Source organism: Rhipicephalus microplus, chromosome 7, assembly GCF_043290135.1.
Source record: "Rhipicephalus microplus isolate Deutch F79 chromosome 7, USDA_Rmic, whole genome shotgun sequence".
Lineage (NCBI taxonomy): Eukaryota > Metazoa > Arthropoda > Arachnida > Ixodida > Ixodidae > Rhipicephalus > Rhipicephalus microplus.
Window position 1 is genome coordinate 77,509,796 of NC_134706.1, and position 15,315 is coordinate 77,525,110.

The following is a 15,315-nucleotide window of genomic DNA, read 5'->3' on the forward strand; positions in this document are numbered from 1 at the left end:
AGCAACTTCATCCGCGCGGTCATTGCCGACGATTCCGCAATGACTCGGCAACCACTGAAATACAATATCGTGACCTTCCTTGAGCGCTTCATGGTAGTCGTGCTTTATTTGATATACTGATTGTTCATGTAACCCGTGCTGCATAACAAACCGTAGTGACTGTAAGGCTGACCTGGAGTCGCAAAAGATGGCCCATTGGTTAGGCTGCTGCAGAAGAATGTACTTTACTGCCACTTGAAGTGCTGCGAGCTCTGCTGCTATCGACGTCGTGGTGTGAGAAAACTTGTACTAAAGCAACACATTTTCAGATGGAACAACCACTGCTCCTGCAGAGCTGTTGAAATTAGTCGGGCCATCAGTGTAATCATGTATGCGGTCGAAGTACCTTTCGTCCAACAGACGCAAAGTCAATTGCTTCAAGGCTCGCGTAGACATGCGTGCCTTCTTAAAAATTCCAGGAACTGATAAGTGGACGTCAGGTTGACGAAGGCTCTATAGCGCAGCTGCTGGATGCATCGGAAGGTTGAAGCCAGGCGGTATTATGTCCTGATGTTTTGTCACAATACCGCAGTACAAAGATCGGGGCCTCCGAGCTGTCAAAAACACTAAATGATGTGACGGTAGCCATGATAAATGCCGAATGTGCGCTCTCAGCGTCTCTACAATGATATGCGGTGGCGTTTACACACAAACCGATGTCTTTCTACTCATTGTGCATCGATGGCAGATCAATCCTATAAAAGAGCACTCATAGATTCTTAGGTGTCATCGTAGATCGTGACCTAACCTGGAGCCCGCATGTCACATACCTGAAAAAAAGCTCATTGGCACTGAGAATGTATTCAAGTTCGTCGCCGGAAAATAATGGGGCCCATCCGTGCACTCCATGTTGCAGCTTTACACAGCCCACTTTCTCGGAACTCTCCAGCACAGTTTTCCTGTCCTGTCCAACGCGTGCAAGACTAACATCCGTGCACTGCAAAGCGTCCAAGGCCAAGCACTTCGGACATGCCTTGGCCTTCCAAGATGCTCATCGCAAGTGTCAACTATTGTTATTGCACAAGAACTACCGGTCCTAGGTATAGAGACTCTCAATAACCTGTGGCGTCCCACACACCACGGTCTGACGTATGCGGTTTGCGCCCCAAGTGTCCTGTAATTGGGGCTTGACCACATACGTGGCGGGATTTTAACTTTTTTACGCCATGAAAAGCCTGATAATATTCTTATGTCTTCTGCGGCTGCCGTACTCTTTTTGGTCTCACCCAAGTGAAGCAATTATGAGACCACCGAGGTTTGCACACCAAGTATCCGGTAATTGTGGTTTGACTACATACTTGGTGGAATTTTAACTTTTTCATGCCATGACAAGCCAGACAAAATTGCCACTTCGCCGTTAGTTACGGTGAGCGCAAGCCATGCCTGGCCACTAGAATGAATGGATGTTCTGGGGCAGTGCGGGCTCAGGCTAGTTGTTGTTGATTATTGAAGCGGCAATCTTGCCAGTTTTCGCTGCGTCTGCCCACCGGCTCAATCGTTCCGAGTTGAAGACATTTGTAGCACGTGACAACTGATGGAGCTGCTGGATGACCCCCCGGCCAATGTTTCAAAAGCCTCCAGGTAACCCTGTAGCTGCAGTGACAACAACTGTCCAGCGCTCAAGCCGAATACTCCAAGGACTACGTCCTGAGCGCGGACGTCTTGCCGCGATGAAGTCTGTCACACCCCCAAACGCTAAGGAAGGCGCTGCAGGCTCCATCGCACTGGCAGGCGCTGCAGCCACGCCTCATATGCTGTGGAAGCCACGTGTACCAAAGGTGTTTCGCGGTTCTGTCTTGGAGTATGTCGAAAACTGGCTGGCTCAGTTCAAACAGATATACGAATAAAATGGTTCGACCAACTTCGACAAGATGAAAAACGTGTATTTCAGCTTGGAGGACGGCGCTCGTACTTGGTACGAAAACCGTGAACCTTTTTTCTTGTGGAGCGACTTTCGTCGATATTTGCAGTCTAGTAGGGCCAATCCCGATCACCTTGAACGAGCCGAGCGAGCGATTCAGTCATGCCTTTTATGCCGAACGAAAGTGTCATAATGTACGTCGAGGACATGACGGGCCTCTTTCGTCAAGCCGACCCAGACATGGCAGAAAAAAAGAAGGTTCATCATTTAATTCGAGGAGTGAAGGAGCAGCTTTTCGCTGGCCCCCAAAGACCGTGGCGAAATTTTGACCGAAGCCACCACATTGGAACAAGTGCTGCAACAGCGCTCTACTGTGTGCGACCGGCAAGTAAGTGCTGCTCCGTCAATAGGTCAGATTGGAAGTGCAGGAAGCAGCGTCAACATCAAGTCTCTCTGCGACCTCATTAAATCGGTGGTGCGCGACGAACTCCACAAGATTCAGTGCCCGTCCCAACCTACTGCAGGGTCTATTTGCAGCCTCCTCAGAAACGAAGTATGACAGGCTCTTCAAGTGCCGCATTGCAATTATGTCCCGCCTTTCTCGATGGAGCCACGTCGAGCATCATACGCAGAAGCTGTCACTCTATAAGGTCCTGCTTCACCACGCTTCGTTAATGCTATGCCTCAGGATGCACTTCCTTCGCTGCAGCCAATTCAGCACTTGGAAAATTGATGGTCGCTTCCCAGAAAATTCGACATATGGCGCACACCGGACAGACGACCACTGTGTTATCACTGTGGTGAAGCTGGTATGTGTACCGCGAATGTTCCTATTACCGCATCGAAATACAGGGTTTTGCCGTCGGCTCACCACAGCCGAGATTGGGCGAAAGACCGAGAGGTAATGAAGATTACCTCTCACAGCAGCGCATGCCAATGAAGTGGTCCCCATCCCCAAGGCGATCTTCTCCTAACTTTCGGAGCCTCCCAGGGGTGGCGCCGACGCACTCGCCAAGCCCTTGGCAGGAAAACTAACAAAAGCGACCTTCGGGAGCGAGACCGCTGACACTCGACGCAAGCAAGGCCTCCCGCCGACGCAAGCACGAACAGGGAGCGATTTCCCGACGACAGCGACGAAAGCCAGAAGCATATTTTTTTCGGATGTACATGTGGTAGTCGACAGTCACCATGACGTTAGTGCCTTATTGGACACAGGTGCAGACTACTTGATCATGAGAGCGAAACTATCAGCGTGCATAAAGAAAGTTATGTCTTGATACAAAGCACGAATTCGTACAGCCGGCGGGCACGTAGTCACCCCAATCGGCACGTGAACTATAAGAGGGAGCATTCGGGGACGTACGTTTCTCACCAGCTGCCTCGTACTTTGTGACTGTTCCTGAGACCTAATCCTGGGAGTCAACTTTTTGCGGGAGCATGGCGCTATTATCGATCTTCGAGAGCATACCGTGTTGTTTATGACAGCTGGATCCACCGACAAACTTTATGACATCCGTGACAGCACATTTCGCGTTTCTGCTGACAGCATCACGGTAGTTCCGCGTTCAAGCGTTCTAGTCAATGTTGTGTCCGACAAGCTACGGCATGGTGACGTTTTCGCAGAAGGTAACTGGGCGCTTTTTTCGCGCTTTTTTTCGCCCTTTGTGTCTGCGCTGCACGCACCCTCGTCACGATTTATAATAGACACTCTGCTCTACTTGTGAAAAATTTCAGTAACGAGTGCCAGAACCTGTTTTGTGACACCGTCATCCATTACGCCTACCCTATAGCAGACGTTTCTGAATCCTTCGCATCTACATCAGCCGACTGCGAGCTTTGACCGACACCAATCGACATGACTTCACTACTTGCAAAAGTTGATGTGAATTCGACCCTCCCGGAACAAGAGACCGAGCTACGTTAACTGCTATATCAATTTAAAAAGTGCTTCACGTCCACCTCGAAGGTTCGTCAGACACCGATACGTATAATCGTATACATATAATAAATACGTATAACGATGCCTCGACCATAAAACAACACCCTTACCGCGTTTCGGCAAAGGAACGAGATATAATAAATGCTGAAGTCAAAGATATGTTGCAAGATGACATTATCCAGCTTTCGAAGAGTGCCTGATCATCTCCGGTCATGCGCGTGAAAAAAAAGATGGATCATTGCGCTTCTGCGTGAACCACGGGAAACTTAACAGTGTGACAAAAAAGGACGTCTATCCGCGGCTCCGCATGAACGATTCCCTCGACAAACTGCGGCAGGTCAAGTATTTTTCATCGATAGACTTGAAAAGTGGCTAAGGACAGATCAAAGTTGATGAACGAGATCGTGAAAAAACCGCCTTCGTTACACCGGACGGCCTATATGAATACAAAGTAATTCTCTTCGGCCTCTGTTTTGTCCCTATGACATTCCAGAGAATTACGTACAATGTTCTCACTGGTCTAAAGTGGCACACATGCCTAGTTTATCTGCATGATGTTGTCATGTTTTCTGCGACCTTTGAGAAGCACCTGAAGCGTCTGCAAATGTGCTCTAAGCGCTCCGCTCTGCTAACCTGACACTGTAGCCAGAAAAAATGCCTCTTCGGCTACAATGAACTTAAGTTTCTCTGTCATGCTGTCAGGCCGGATGTTATTCGACCAGACCCTGACAAAAGTACGCCATGGCTTCGTTTCCTGTTCCACGTGATAAGAAGGCAGTACGTCGCTTTATAGAGCTCTGCGGGTACTATCGCTGCTTTATAGCCAATTTTCCTAGGATTGCTGACCACTCACTAGACTCACTCGTGAAGACGTTGCATTCGTCTGGGAGGAAGGTTTCTGTGAGCTATGGGAGCGTTTGCAGACACCACCAGTCCTCGCTCACTTTCACCAAGACGCTGGTACTGAAATTCATACTGACGCCAGCAACGTGAGTCTTGGAGCTGTCCTCGTCCAACAACAAGAAGGCACAGAGCGAGTGATAGCTTGTGCTAGCCGCACTCTTTCCCGCGCCGAGGTCAACTACTCCACGTCAGAAAAAGTGTGCCTCGTTGTTGTAAGGGCCACGATGAAATACAGGTCTTACCTTTACGGAATCCACTTCAAGGTAGTGTCCGACCATCATTCGTTGTGCTGGTTAGCGAACCTACGGGACCCATGTTGGCGACTGGTGTGATGGAGTCTTCATCTACAGGAATTTGATTTCGCAATCGCTTACCAATCGGTTCGCAAGCACGAAGATGCTGATTCATTATCCCGTGCACTTGTCGAAGTTTGCGAGATGTGTTTGCGAGATGGGGTCCAGTAAAACAAAAACTCCGACGGCAATGAGAGAACCTATTTTCTAGATGTGCCAACTGACATGCGTGACGACATTCTTCTCGCCTGCCACGATGAGCCCACTACTGGTCATTTAGGTTCCTCTCGAACTCTCGCTCGAGTTCTACAAGCACACTACAGGCCTAAGTTTTCTGAATCCGTTAAGCGATACGTGGAAAGCTGCCGAGAGTGTCAACAATGCCAATCCCCGCCACTGAAGCTCGCGGGGCTTATTAAACCAATAGAATCATTTGAAGCGCCATTCGATCAAATAGAATTGAATTTACTGAAGCCCTTTCCTCTATCAACTGCTGGCAACAAGTGGATCGTAGCAGCCACCGACAATATGACGAAGTACGCCGAAACAAAGACACTACAACGTGCTATGGCTTCCGACAGCGACCAATTCTTCATGGACCAGATACTTCTTCGACATGGCACCATGTCATGCGTAATTACCGACATAGGAACAGCATTCACGTCCCGGCTCATTCAATACGTATTCAAGCTCAGCTCCACGAGTCATCGTAAGACCACGTCATATCATCCGCAGCGCAACAGCTTGACAAAGCGACTGAACAGGACCATCGCTGACATCTTATCCATGTACGTAGATGTACATCATAAGACCTGGGACCCGGTGCTACTGTATGTCACATTCGCGTACAATACTGCTGTCTAGGAAACTACGCGATTCACACCTTTCCATCTTGTCTATGGACGTGAGGTCCAGACCATGCTGGATGCGATGCTTCCACACAATGGCGACGCTTTCATCACTCCTGGTGAAGGGCCGCTTACCCAGTACGGCGAAGAAGCACGCCAGTTAGCCCGCCTAAACATTACGCACCAGCAGATTACAGACGTATGCCGCTACAATGCTCGCCATTGACAAGTTCAATACCGTTCAGGCGATCAAATTTGGGCGCGGACTCCAGGCCGACGCCAGAGATTGTGAGAAAAACTGCTCATTCACTTCTTCAGACCGTACGAAGTCTTGCGAACGTGAGTGATGTGAACTAAAGGGTAGTCCTTGACGGCGCCTTCTCACCACGGTGGTGAAGGCACTTCTCGGAGATCGTGCACGTAGTGCGACAGAAGCCGTACTTCACGCGGTAGTGCGATTGCGCATAAACCTTAGTGCTGTTTGTGTGTGTGCGTGTATTTTATATTGGCTCACCGCGACTTTGCCATTGTACTTTCCGAGCATCAGATTCATGCCCACTTTTTTCAGGAGCTAATAATGCCACTTGGCTGCTAGTTGCGGTTAGCGTAAGCCATGGCTGCCCGCTAGTGTGGAAGACGATGTTCCGGGACAGCACGTGCTCTGGCTATTTGTTGATTATTGAAGCAGCTATATTGCCAGTTTTCGGTGCGTCTCCCCGCCGGCTCAGTTCTTTGGAGTGTGTAGCACGTGAAAATATCGTCAAGTCTTCTCCCGCTACCGTACTCTTTTTGGTCTTACCCAAGAAAAACAATTACGGGACCACCCAGATGCGGATTGACGGACGGACGGACGGACGGACGGACGGACGGACGGACGGACGGACGGACGGATGGATGGATGGATGGATGGATGGATGGATGGATGGATGGATGGACGGACGGACGGACGGACGGACGGACGGACGAGCGAGCGAGCGAGCGAGCGAGCGGGCGGGCGGGTGGACGGACGGTCAAAGTATTTCTAACTTGATTAGAAATACTTTGCAATTAAAAATCGTCTCCTCGAACATTGGCAAGTGAGTGCTTCCAAAGTAGAAGAAATTAAAATATAACTTAGTGTGCATCAGTAGCAAGCACAATCACCTAAATTACCATTTGCCCTTCAGCAATTACCAAAACTTCGTAAATTTCATGCCAATACGTACTCATCCCATCGTCCTTTTGTCTGAAATGGAAAATAAAAACATTACACCGTGAATAATAAAACAATAGGTCGTGTTATTTACAATAAAACATTCTTTAGTATGTCTGGACATAATTTTGTCATTGTACGCTGTATGATTATAAGAACATAGCAGGTGTAAGATATAATACAATAATACACTAGGCTTCTACTAAAGTAAACATCCTGGTGAACGTTAAAGATTGTGCAAACTACAAAAAATAGACACTAAACTTTGGCTAATATCAGCATTCAACGTATATATATATATATATATATATATATATATATATATATATATATATATATATATATATATATTTATATATATATATATATATATATATATATATATATATATATATATATATATATATATATATATATATATATGAATAAAAAGAAGACACACGTCGCAAAACGGAAAGGTTTCTTTACGTTTCGGCCGTGGGACCGGCGTTCGTCAGAATAACAGATGTAACAGTGGTGCAACAGCATATAAGCGCATACGTTTCGCTTGCAATAATCACGAGTGTGCAAACATCATAAAAACAAGTACAACAATCAGACATGAAATCTATATGGGGGCCCCCACATCACATCCTACTTATAAGCAATCAAATAACAAGTCACGACACGTGCACAAGGATTACAGCTGGTACAAGCAATAACATCTACAGTGGTCACTGGTGCAAGACGCTGAGTTTCCCCGTACTCTCATTTAAACCGCCTGCAATTGTATTGAACTTAAAGATGAGAAATGATTCGCGCACTTCCCTGTCATGAGGCGTTCGGAAGCCAGACTCTAGAATCGTGGCTCCAATGTTGTCAAATGAGTGGCCCATTGCGTTAGCATGCTTTTATATTGGAAGATGAGGAAGTGAAGAGATATGAGCCTTGTGATTGTTAAACCGATATCGGAAGGGTGTTTCGGTTTCGCCTAAGTACTGCATTCCACAGATCAAACATTCCAGGAGGTAAACTATATTACGAGTAATAAGAGATGATAAGAGATGATTTCATTCACGATTTCAACAACGCTCATCCGTCTATTTCATTCTCTGATACCTACTCAGGAAAAACTATCAACTTTTTTTACGTAACAGTAACATTGTGTGACGGCAAGCTTGCCACTAAAGTTTACAGAAAGCCAACTGATACTCAACAGTACCTTCATTTTAATAGCAACCATGTCAAGCACTCTAAAACCAGCATACCCTGTAGCCAGGCCCTTCGTTTTAAAAGAATATGCTCCCAAGAAACTGATTTTATTTCCAATTGTGCGCAGCTTCAGAATGCTTTATCAAAACAGAAGTACCCTTCCAAGATCGTATATGACGTCATAAAAAGGGCAAGTAACCAGGACCGCAAAACGCTTTTAAGCACCAAGAATAAACAGCCGGTCTTCTCCTGCACTAACCTTGTTCTAACATTTTCTGCGCCTGCGCAACACGTAAATGCCATTTTAAGAAAGCACCATAACTTATTTTTACAACGCGAACGACTTAAATCAATTTTCCCAGAACCACCGCGTGTGACGTACAGAAGAGCGTAAAATCTGGGTGACCTACTCATGTCGTCAAAAAGCGTACGCAGAAAAACCTACTGGCTGCCGTCCTTGCAACAAACCTCGTTGCAAAGTCTGCCAGCGTATGACCCCTTCACTTATCGCAAACAGCACCGCATCTAACTTCAGCGTGAAAATAAATGGTGACTATAACTGCGACACTCGTAATATAGTTTACCTCCTGGAATGCTTGATCTGTGGAATGCAGTACTTAGGGGAAACCGAAACACCCTTCCGATATCGGTTTAACAATCACAAGGCTCATATCTCAAGGCCCATAGAGTGGGCAAGGAAACAGCGAAGCTTCGACAATGCTCATCCGTCGTGTTTTCTTTGCGCAGTTCTTCTACGCCAGCTTGGGTGCTTCAATTTGCCGCGCTGCTACTGTGCCTGACTTCCCAACCCCGGTGTCCGGAATGCAGTTTCTACCGTTGGAACAGCACATGGACGCTACAGTTTGCGTGCTCACAGACTGCCCCATCGCCCCAGTAGACAATGGTCACGGCCTGTCGGTGAAGGCACCCACCCCTTGCACTGATAATGCCTCGCTTCACCGTCCATTGTTCGGCAAGTTTCATTCCGTGACGTTACCGGCCGCGGATATAAAAGCACCACCACCGCATCTGCACGTCAGTGGGCAAGGAAACAGCAAAGATTCGACGATGCTCATCCGTCGTGTTTTCTTTGCGCAGGTAAACTACCTCCAAAATGCTTACTGCTTTTGCTCTGATAATCGCTTCTTGCTGCTGTTTCCTTGCCCATTTGACTGTTCTGTTGGTCTTGCTATGAAGTGCCTTTCATTGCTTTCGCATCTATTCCGTTGCATTTGCACACTGCTCCAGAGCGGGGATGTAGAAACAAATCCAGGCACTCAGAGACTGGCAAAGTCTATTTCAGCCAACAAAGGCAGTAATATTGCTTCAAGCAGCAGTTCTGCCACTAACCTTTCAGCAATAACAACGAAAAGCTTGAGGAGACAGACAGCATTGCTTCTGTTAAAAGCATGTTGAATGAGCTACTATCAGGACAGAAAAAACTGGCTGACGATATAGCTGAAATCAAGCAATTTCATCAATCCGTAAATTCTAGATTTGATGCCCTCGAATCTCGAGTGGCTTCTCTTGAATCAACCTCCGCATCAGCAGCTGTTTCTGAGGGGACCTGTTCCCTAAAACAAGAACTTAACTCAGTGAAATCTATCGTGGAACAGCTTACGGCAAAAAATGATGACCTAGAAAACCGATCCCGGAGAAACAACGTTATTTTTTATGGCATTTTGAAAGAACCCGAGGAAGCAAATGCGTCACTGCTTTCAAAGGTGTCACAGTTGATTACTGATGAACTTGAAATGGAATGCCCGCGAATCGAAAGATGCCATCGCTTAGGGAAAGGTAGCGAAGGCCGTCCTCCTCCTACTATTATTAAACTCCTCAATTTCAACGACAAAATTGCAATTATGAAAAGTGCCAGGAACATTGAAGACCCAAATGTTCGCGTTAATGAGGATTTTACAGCTCGCATACACATAATACGTAAAAAATTGTGGGAAGCAACAAAGTTAGAGATGCTGGCACAAACGTCCGCATTATCTACGATCACGTCTTCATTGACAATATTCGTCACGACTGGGACAATGCTTCTAACTGTCTCATTCGGTCCAACAGCCGCACAAAAGGTATTAAAACTGCACTCCCTCCTCCCGGTCCTCGATGACTATCACAACAGAAGAAAGCTAACTTACACCTCTTGATTATCAATGCTAGAAGTATAGTAAACAAGTTTCCTGATTTCTTATCAATAATTTTAGCTCATGGAGCGCACATTGTTGGTGTCACGGAGACCTGGCTGCATGAGAGTATCCATGATAGTGAAATCACTCCCCCTGGATTTACCGTACTTCGGTCGGACAGGTACAGTGGGCGAGGAGGCGGGGTGGCACTCTTTTTTCGTTCAGACTTGAAGTTTCGTGCAATTCAAGGGCCTATAGGAATAGAGTCAGTGTGGTGCAAATTTTACTTTGAGCACATCACTATCATAACAGGCGTTTTTTACCGACCTCCGGGATCGTCAGCGGATTCTTTGATCACCTTGACAAATTTTATTAGTGAGCATAACTACAAGAGCGGAAATATAATCCTTATGGGAGACTTTAACGCGCCTGGAATTCAATGGTCCACCCTGTCTTTAAGCGATTCGCCCTCTCTGACAGACACAGAGCTGCTGAAATTTTCTCTGTTTCTCGGCCTAACCCAAGTTGTTCGAGAATTTACAAGAGAGTCTGCAGTTCTCGATTTAGTCTTTGTTAGCCCTACTCTCTTAGAAAGCACGTTTAACTGCCTTGTCACTGAAAGAATTTCCGATCATAAAGCCGTTTTCGTCTCACTCTCATGTCGTGTATCCACACCGAATATTGTGTATTCAACTCACCATGACTTTAACCGTGCAGATGACGTCAGTATCCTAACAGTTCTAGAGGATTCATTTGAAAATTTTGAACGGCTTAGTGAATCTAGCGACGTCAACGATTTGGTTTCTTTCTTTAAAAGTCTTGTGTATTCTTGTATCACCCGCTTTATTCCAATAAAAAAAGAGAAAAAATGTTCGGTTGCCATGGATGACGAGGGAGTTGTTACAACTGACACGTCGCGTAAAAAGGTTAGATTGTTCGATTAGACGTCAGACCTCCCCGTCACTAAATGAGTTCATTAAACTTAAAGAAGAATTAAGAGCCAAAACTAAAGCCACCACGGATTACTATTACCAAGTGACAATGAAATACCTGATGGTAACAAATCTAAGAAAATTTTGGAGCTTCATCTTGCCGAGTTCAACGGAACCAAACACAATGGACATTGATGGAGCCTCCACAAGCGATCCCGTCACAATAGCCAGTGAATTCAATTCTTATTTTAAATCTGTTTTCACCATTGATAATTTTCAAACACCTACCTTTTCACTGGCCAACCCTGCACCCTCAATTGGTGACGTATGTTTATCTGAGAAGGCATTCTAAATTTGATACTTAACTTAGAGACTAAAAAAAAGCCCTGGCCCAGATAATATTCCCAACAACTTTTTAGTACGATATGCTTCATGTACAAGCCGCTACCTTAAGATAATATACAAAAAAATCCCTAGCAACAGTTTCATTATCATGGAAGCTTGCTAAAGTGCTCCCCTTTTTTTAAAGCTGGATGCAAATCCTCGCCGGCTAATTACAGGCCTATTTCCTTGACATCTCACTCATGCAAAATACTGGAGCACGTCATATACAAACACATAGCAGAATTTCTGGAAACTAATAATTTTCTAAACCAGTTTTAACACGGCTTTAGACGCGGTTTCAGTACAATCACTCAACTTACCGAATTTAGTCATGATGTTATTGAAGCCATTGACTCGGGTTATCAGGTAGATGGTATTTTTATTGACTTATCGAAAACTTTTGATACAGTTCTCCATTCCAAACTTTTACTTAAACTTAATTTCATATTAAAAAACCCGCTGCTCGTAGGTTGGATATCTAGTTTTCTCTCGCACCGCTCGCAGTATGTATTTTTTAACTCAACGGCATCCAGTACCGCTGATGTAACTTCAGGTGTTCCGCAGGGCTCATTACTTGGACCCCTTCTTTTCTTATGATTTATTAATGACATATCCGGTAACCTAACGTCTCGGATTAGGCTATACGCCGATGACTGCGTGATTTATCAAAAAATTACTTCTGCTGAGGATCACGAGAAACTGAACAACTCATTTTCCAATTTTCGCACTTGGTGTCAAACCTGGCAAATGAATGTATATTTCCAAAAAACTGTGTGCATGACATTTTCTACTCGGTCATCCGCTCATCTATTTCCCTACTCATTCGATGGTTATCATTTAACAAGAAAAATGGAATATAAGTACCTCGGCCTTCATTTCACTCACAACATGTCCTGGTCCAAACACATTGATATTACGTATAATAAAGCCCTGAAGAGATTAGGTTACTTACAGCGCGTTATCCGTGTAGCACCAAAAGAAACCAAGCTCTTAACATTTAAAACGTTAGTGCGGCAATTACTTGAATACGGTTGTGTCATGTGGAATACACACAAAGCGTCCAACATTGCAAAACTACAATCCATACAAAAAAAGCCGTCCGTTTTATCTGCCGAAGATATGACCGGGATTTTTCGCCTACGTCCAACTTAGCACCTTTGGGTTTAACTCCTTTATCTGCCAGGCGCCATTCAGAACGCTTAAAGCTCCTGTACAGCTTGATTGATTCGCCGCGCTTGCCCTCGATCCACAGGTATCTGCAGTTTGCCACACCGCCCTCTGTTCACACCAGGAGTCAACATGCGCTAAATATTACGCCACTTCACCCCAAAACTGATTTGTTTAAGTATTGTTTTTTTCCCGTCACTATTGAGCTCTGGAACTTGCTACCCGGCGATACCCGCGGGCTCCCTTTGGAGCAGTGTCTGAGTGCAATATTACATGCGTGTTAATTAGATATTTCCATGTTCTTATGCTTTCTGTGCTCATGCTCTGTTCATTCTGTATCTTGTGTAGTACTATGAACCACAAATTTGTGCCATATGCTCATATTTTTGTTTCTGCTTGTTATCACCTGATCATTTGTATGTCCACTCCTGCAATATTCTAATAGGGGCTGCAGTATGTATAAATAAATAAACAAATAAATAAATCTCTTCAATTCCTCACCTTCCAATATCAAAGCATGCTAACGCAATGGGCCACTCATTTGACAAGATTAGAGCCACGATTCTAGAGTCTGGCTTCCGAACGCATCATGACAGGGAAGTGCGCGAATCATTTCTCATCTTTAAGTTCAATACAATCGCAGGTGGTTTAAATGAGAGTACGGGGAAACTCAGCGTCTTGCACCAGTGACCGCTGTAGATGTTATTGCTTGTACCAGCTGTAATCCTTGTGCACGTGTCGTGACTTGTTATTTGATTGCTTATAAGTAAGATGTGATACGGGGGCCCCCATATAGATTTCATGTCTGATTGTTGTACTTGTTTTTATGATGTTTGCACACTCGTGATTATTGCAAGCGAAACGTGTGCGCTTATATGCTGTTGCACCACTGTTACATCTGTTATTCTGACGAAGGCCGGTCCCACGGCCGAAACGTAAAGAAACCTTTCCATTTTGCGACGTGTGTCTTCTTTTTATTCATACTATTTACCGGCGTCCAAGAATTTATTCCCTGCAATTATATATATATATATATATATATATATATATATATATATATATATATATATATATATATATATATATATAAATGAAAAACAAGTGTATACTTCAAGGCTCGTTTTTTTGTGCTTTACACAATAATATTGAGATCCAACAGACAATAATGCCAAGGAAGCTATAGGGAAACTTATTAGGCCAATTGTAATGTAAATGAGAAGAAAAAAAGTGGGTGAAAAGATAACTCACCGTGGGCAAGATCCGAACCTGCCACCTTCAAAAACACGTTCGATGCTCTACCACTGAGCTACCATGACAGCTATTCCCACAGCCACTTTATTGGGTATCTATGTCAGTTTAAACGTGGGAGTGTCTGTCAGCGCCACTAATAGCCATGGTGGCGAGTGTTACACACTCTTTATGAGCCTGTTTGGCGTCACGTAGCACGTGGCCCTATTACTAACTGGCAGCTGACCAATAAACCCTCGTATACAAACTAAAGGCACCAAGTCTGCCAGTACGAGACCCTCGTTAATGAACAAGAGAAACAAGTGTATCATAAGGGCTCGTTTTTCGTGTTTTACACAATAATAATTAGATCTAACAGACCATTAGGCCAAGAGAGGTATACAGGAAGTTATTAGGCCAATTGTCATGTAAATGAGAAGAAAAAAAGTGGGTGAAAAGATAAGTTGCCGTGAGTAGAATCCGAACACACACACACACACACACACACACACACACACACACATATATATATATATATATATATATATATATATATATATATATATATATATATATATATATATATATATATATATATATATATTGTAACAGGGTTTATTTGCAGCGCAGAAAGCAGAAAGCGAAGCAGTCAGCAACGTCCGTCCAAGCGCAGCAAGCACGAGCTTATGCTGATCGCGATGCCCCTGATGCGCCGAGAAATGCCGCTGAAGCTCCTCTTCTTCACTACAATCGCCCTCCGCACAAAAAGGCGGATTAGGGAGAAGAAACGACTAATGGGTCGTAATATGGCTTGAGACGAGAGACTTGAACAGTGTCGCGGCCGCGGTAGCGTAGGTCTTTGGATGAGATGATGGGTTCCACAATATAGTTGACGAGTGATGTTTGCTCTACAACGTGGTATGGCCCGATGTACTTAAGAAGAAGTTTTGCGGAGCGGCCAGGCGCGGTAGCAGGTGCCCGAGGCCAAACCAATGAACCAGGTGGGAAGTTTGGAGCCGAACGGTCCCCAGTCTGGCGGGATTGCTGCTGCCACTGGTCCTCGGTAGAAAAAGAGCGGGCAAGCTGGTGGCATTCTTTAGCAAGTCAGGCAGCTTCAGACAGAGTTGTACTTTCGGACTCATAAGGTTTATATGGAAGAATAGCGTCTACTGTATTTGAAGGTTGTCGTCCGTACGAAAGAAAG

At 45.0% G+C, this 15,315-nt stretch overlaps 1 protein-coding gene across 11 annotated transcripts in view; it reads right to left on the bottom strand.

Moving 5' to 3' along the window:
• The window catches only part of LOC119179860 (japanin-like-RA2), a 162,797-nt gene that overhangs the window by 30,332 nt on the left and 117,150 nt on the right, over nucleotides 1-15,315 (bottom strand). For 9 of the 11 annotated variants that reach the window (XR_012884938.1, XR_012884936.1, XM_075869293.1 and 6 more), the window contains one exon: nucleotides 7,089-7,108. The exons of the other annotated variants lie outside the window; for them this stretch is intronic. Coding sequence is in view for 7 of the 9 variants with exons in the window: in XM_075869293.1 (XP_075725408.1) it covers nucleotides 7,089-7,108 (20 nt within the window). In the remaining 2 variants the exon portion in view is untranslated. The remainder of the gene's footprint in view (nucleotides 1-7,088; nucleotides 7,109-15,315) is intronic. 11 annotated transcript variants of the gene reach the window in all.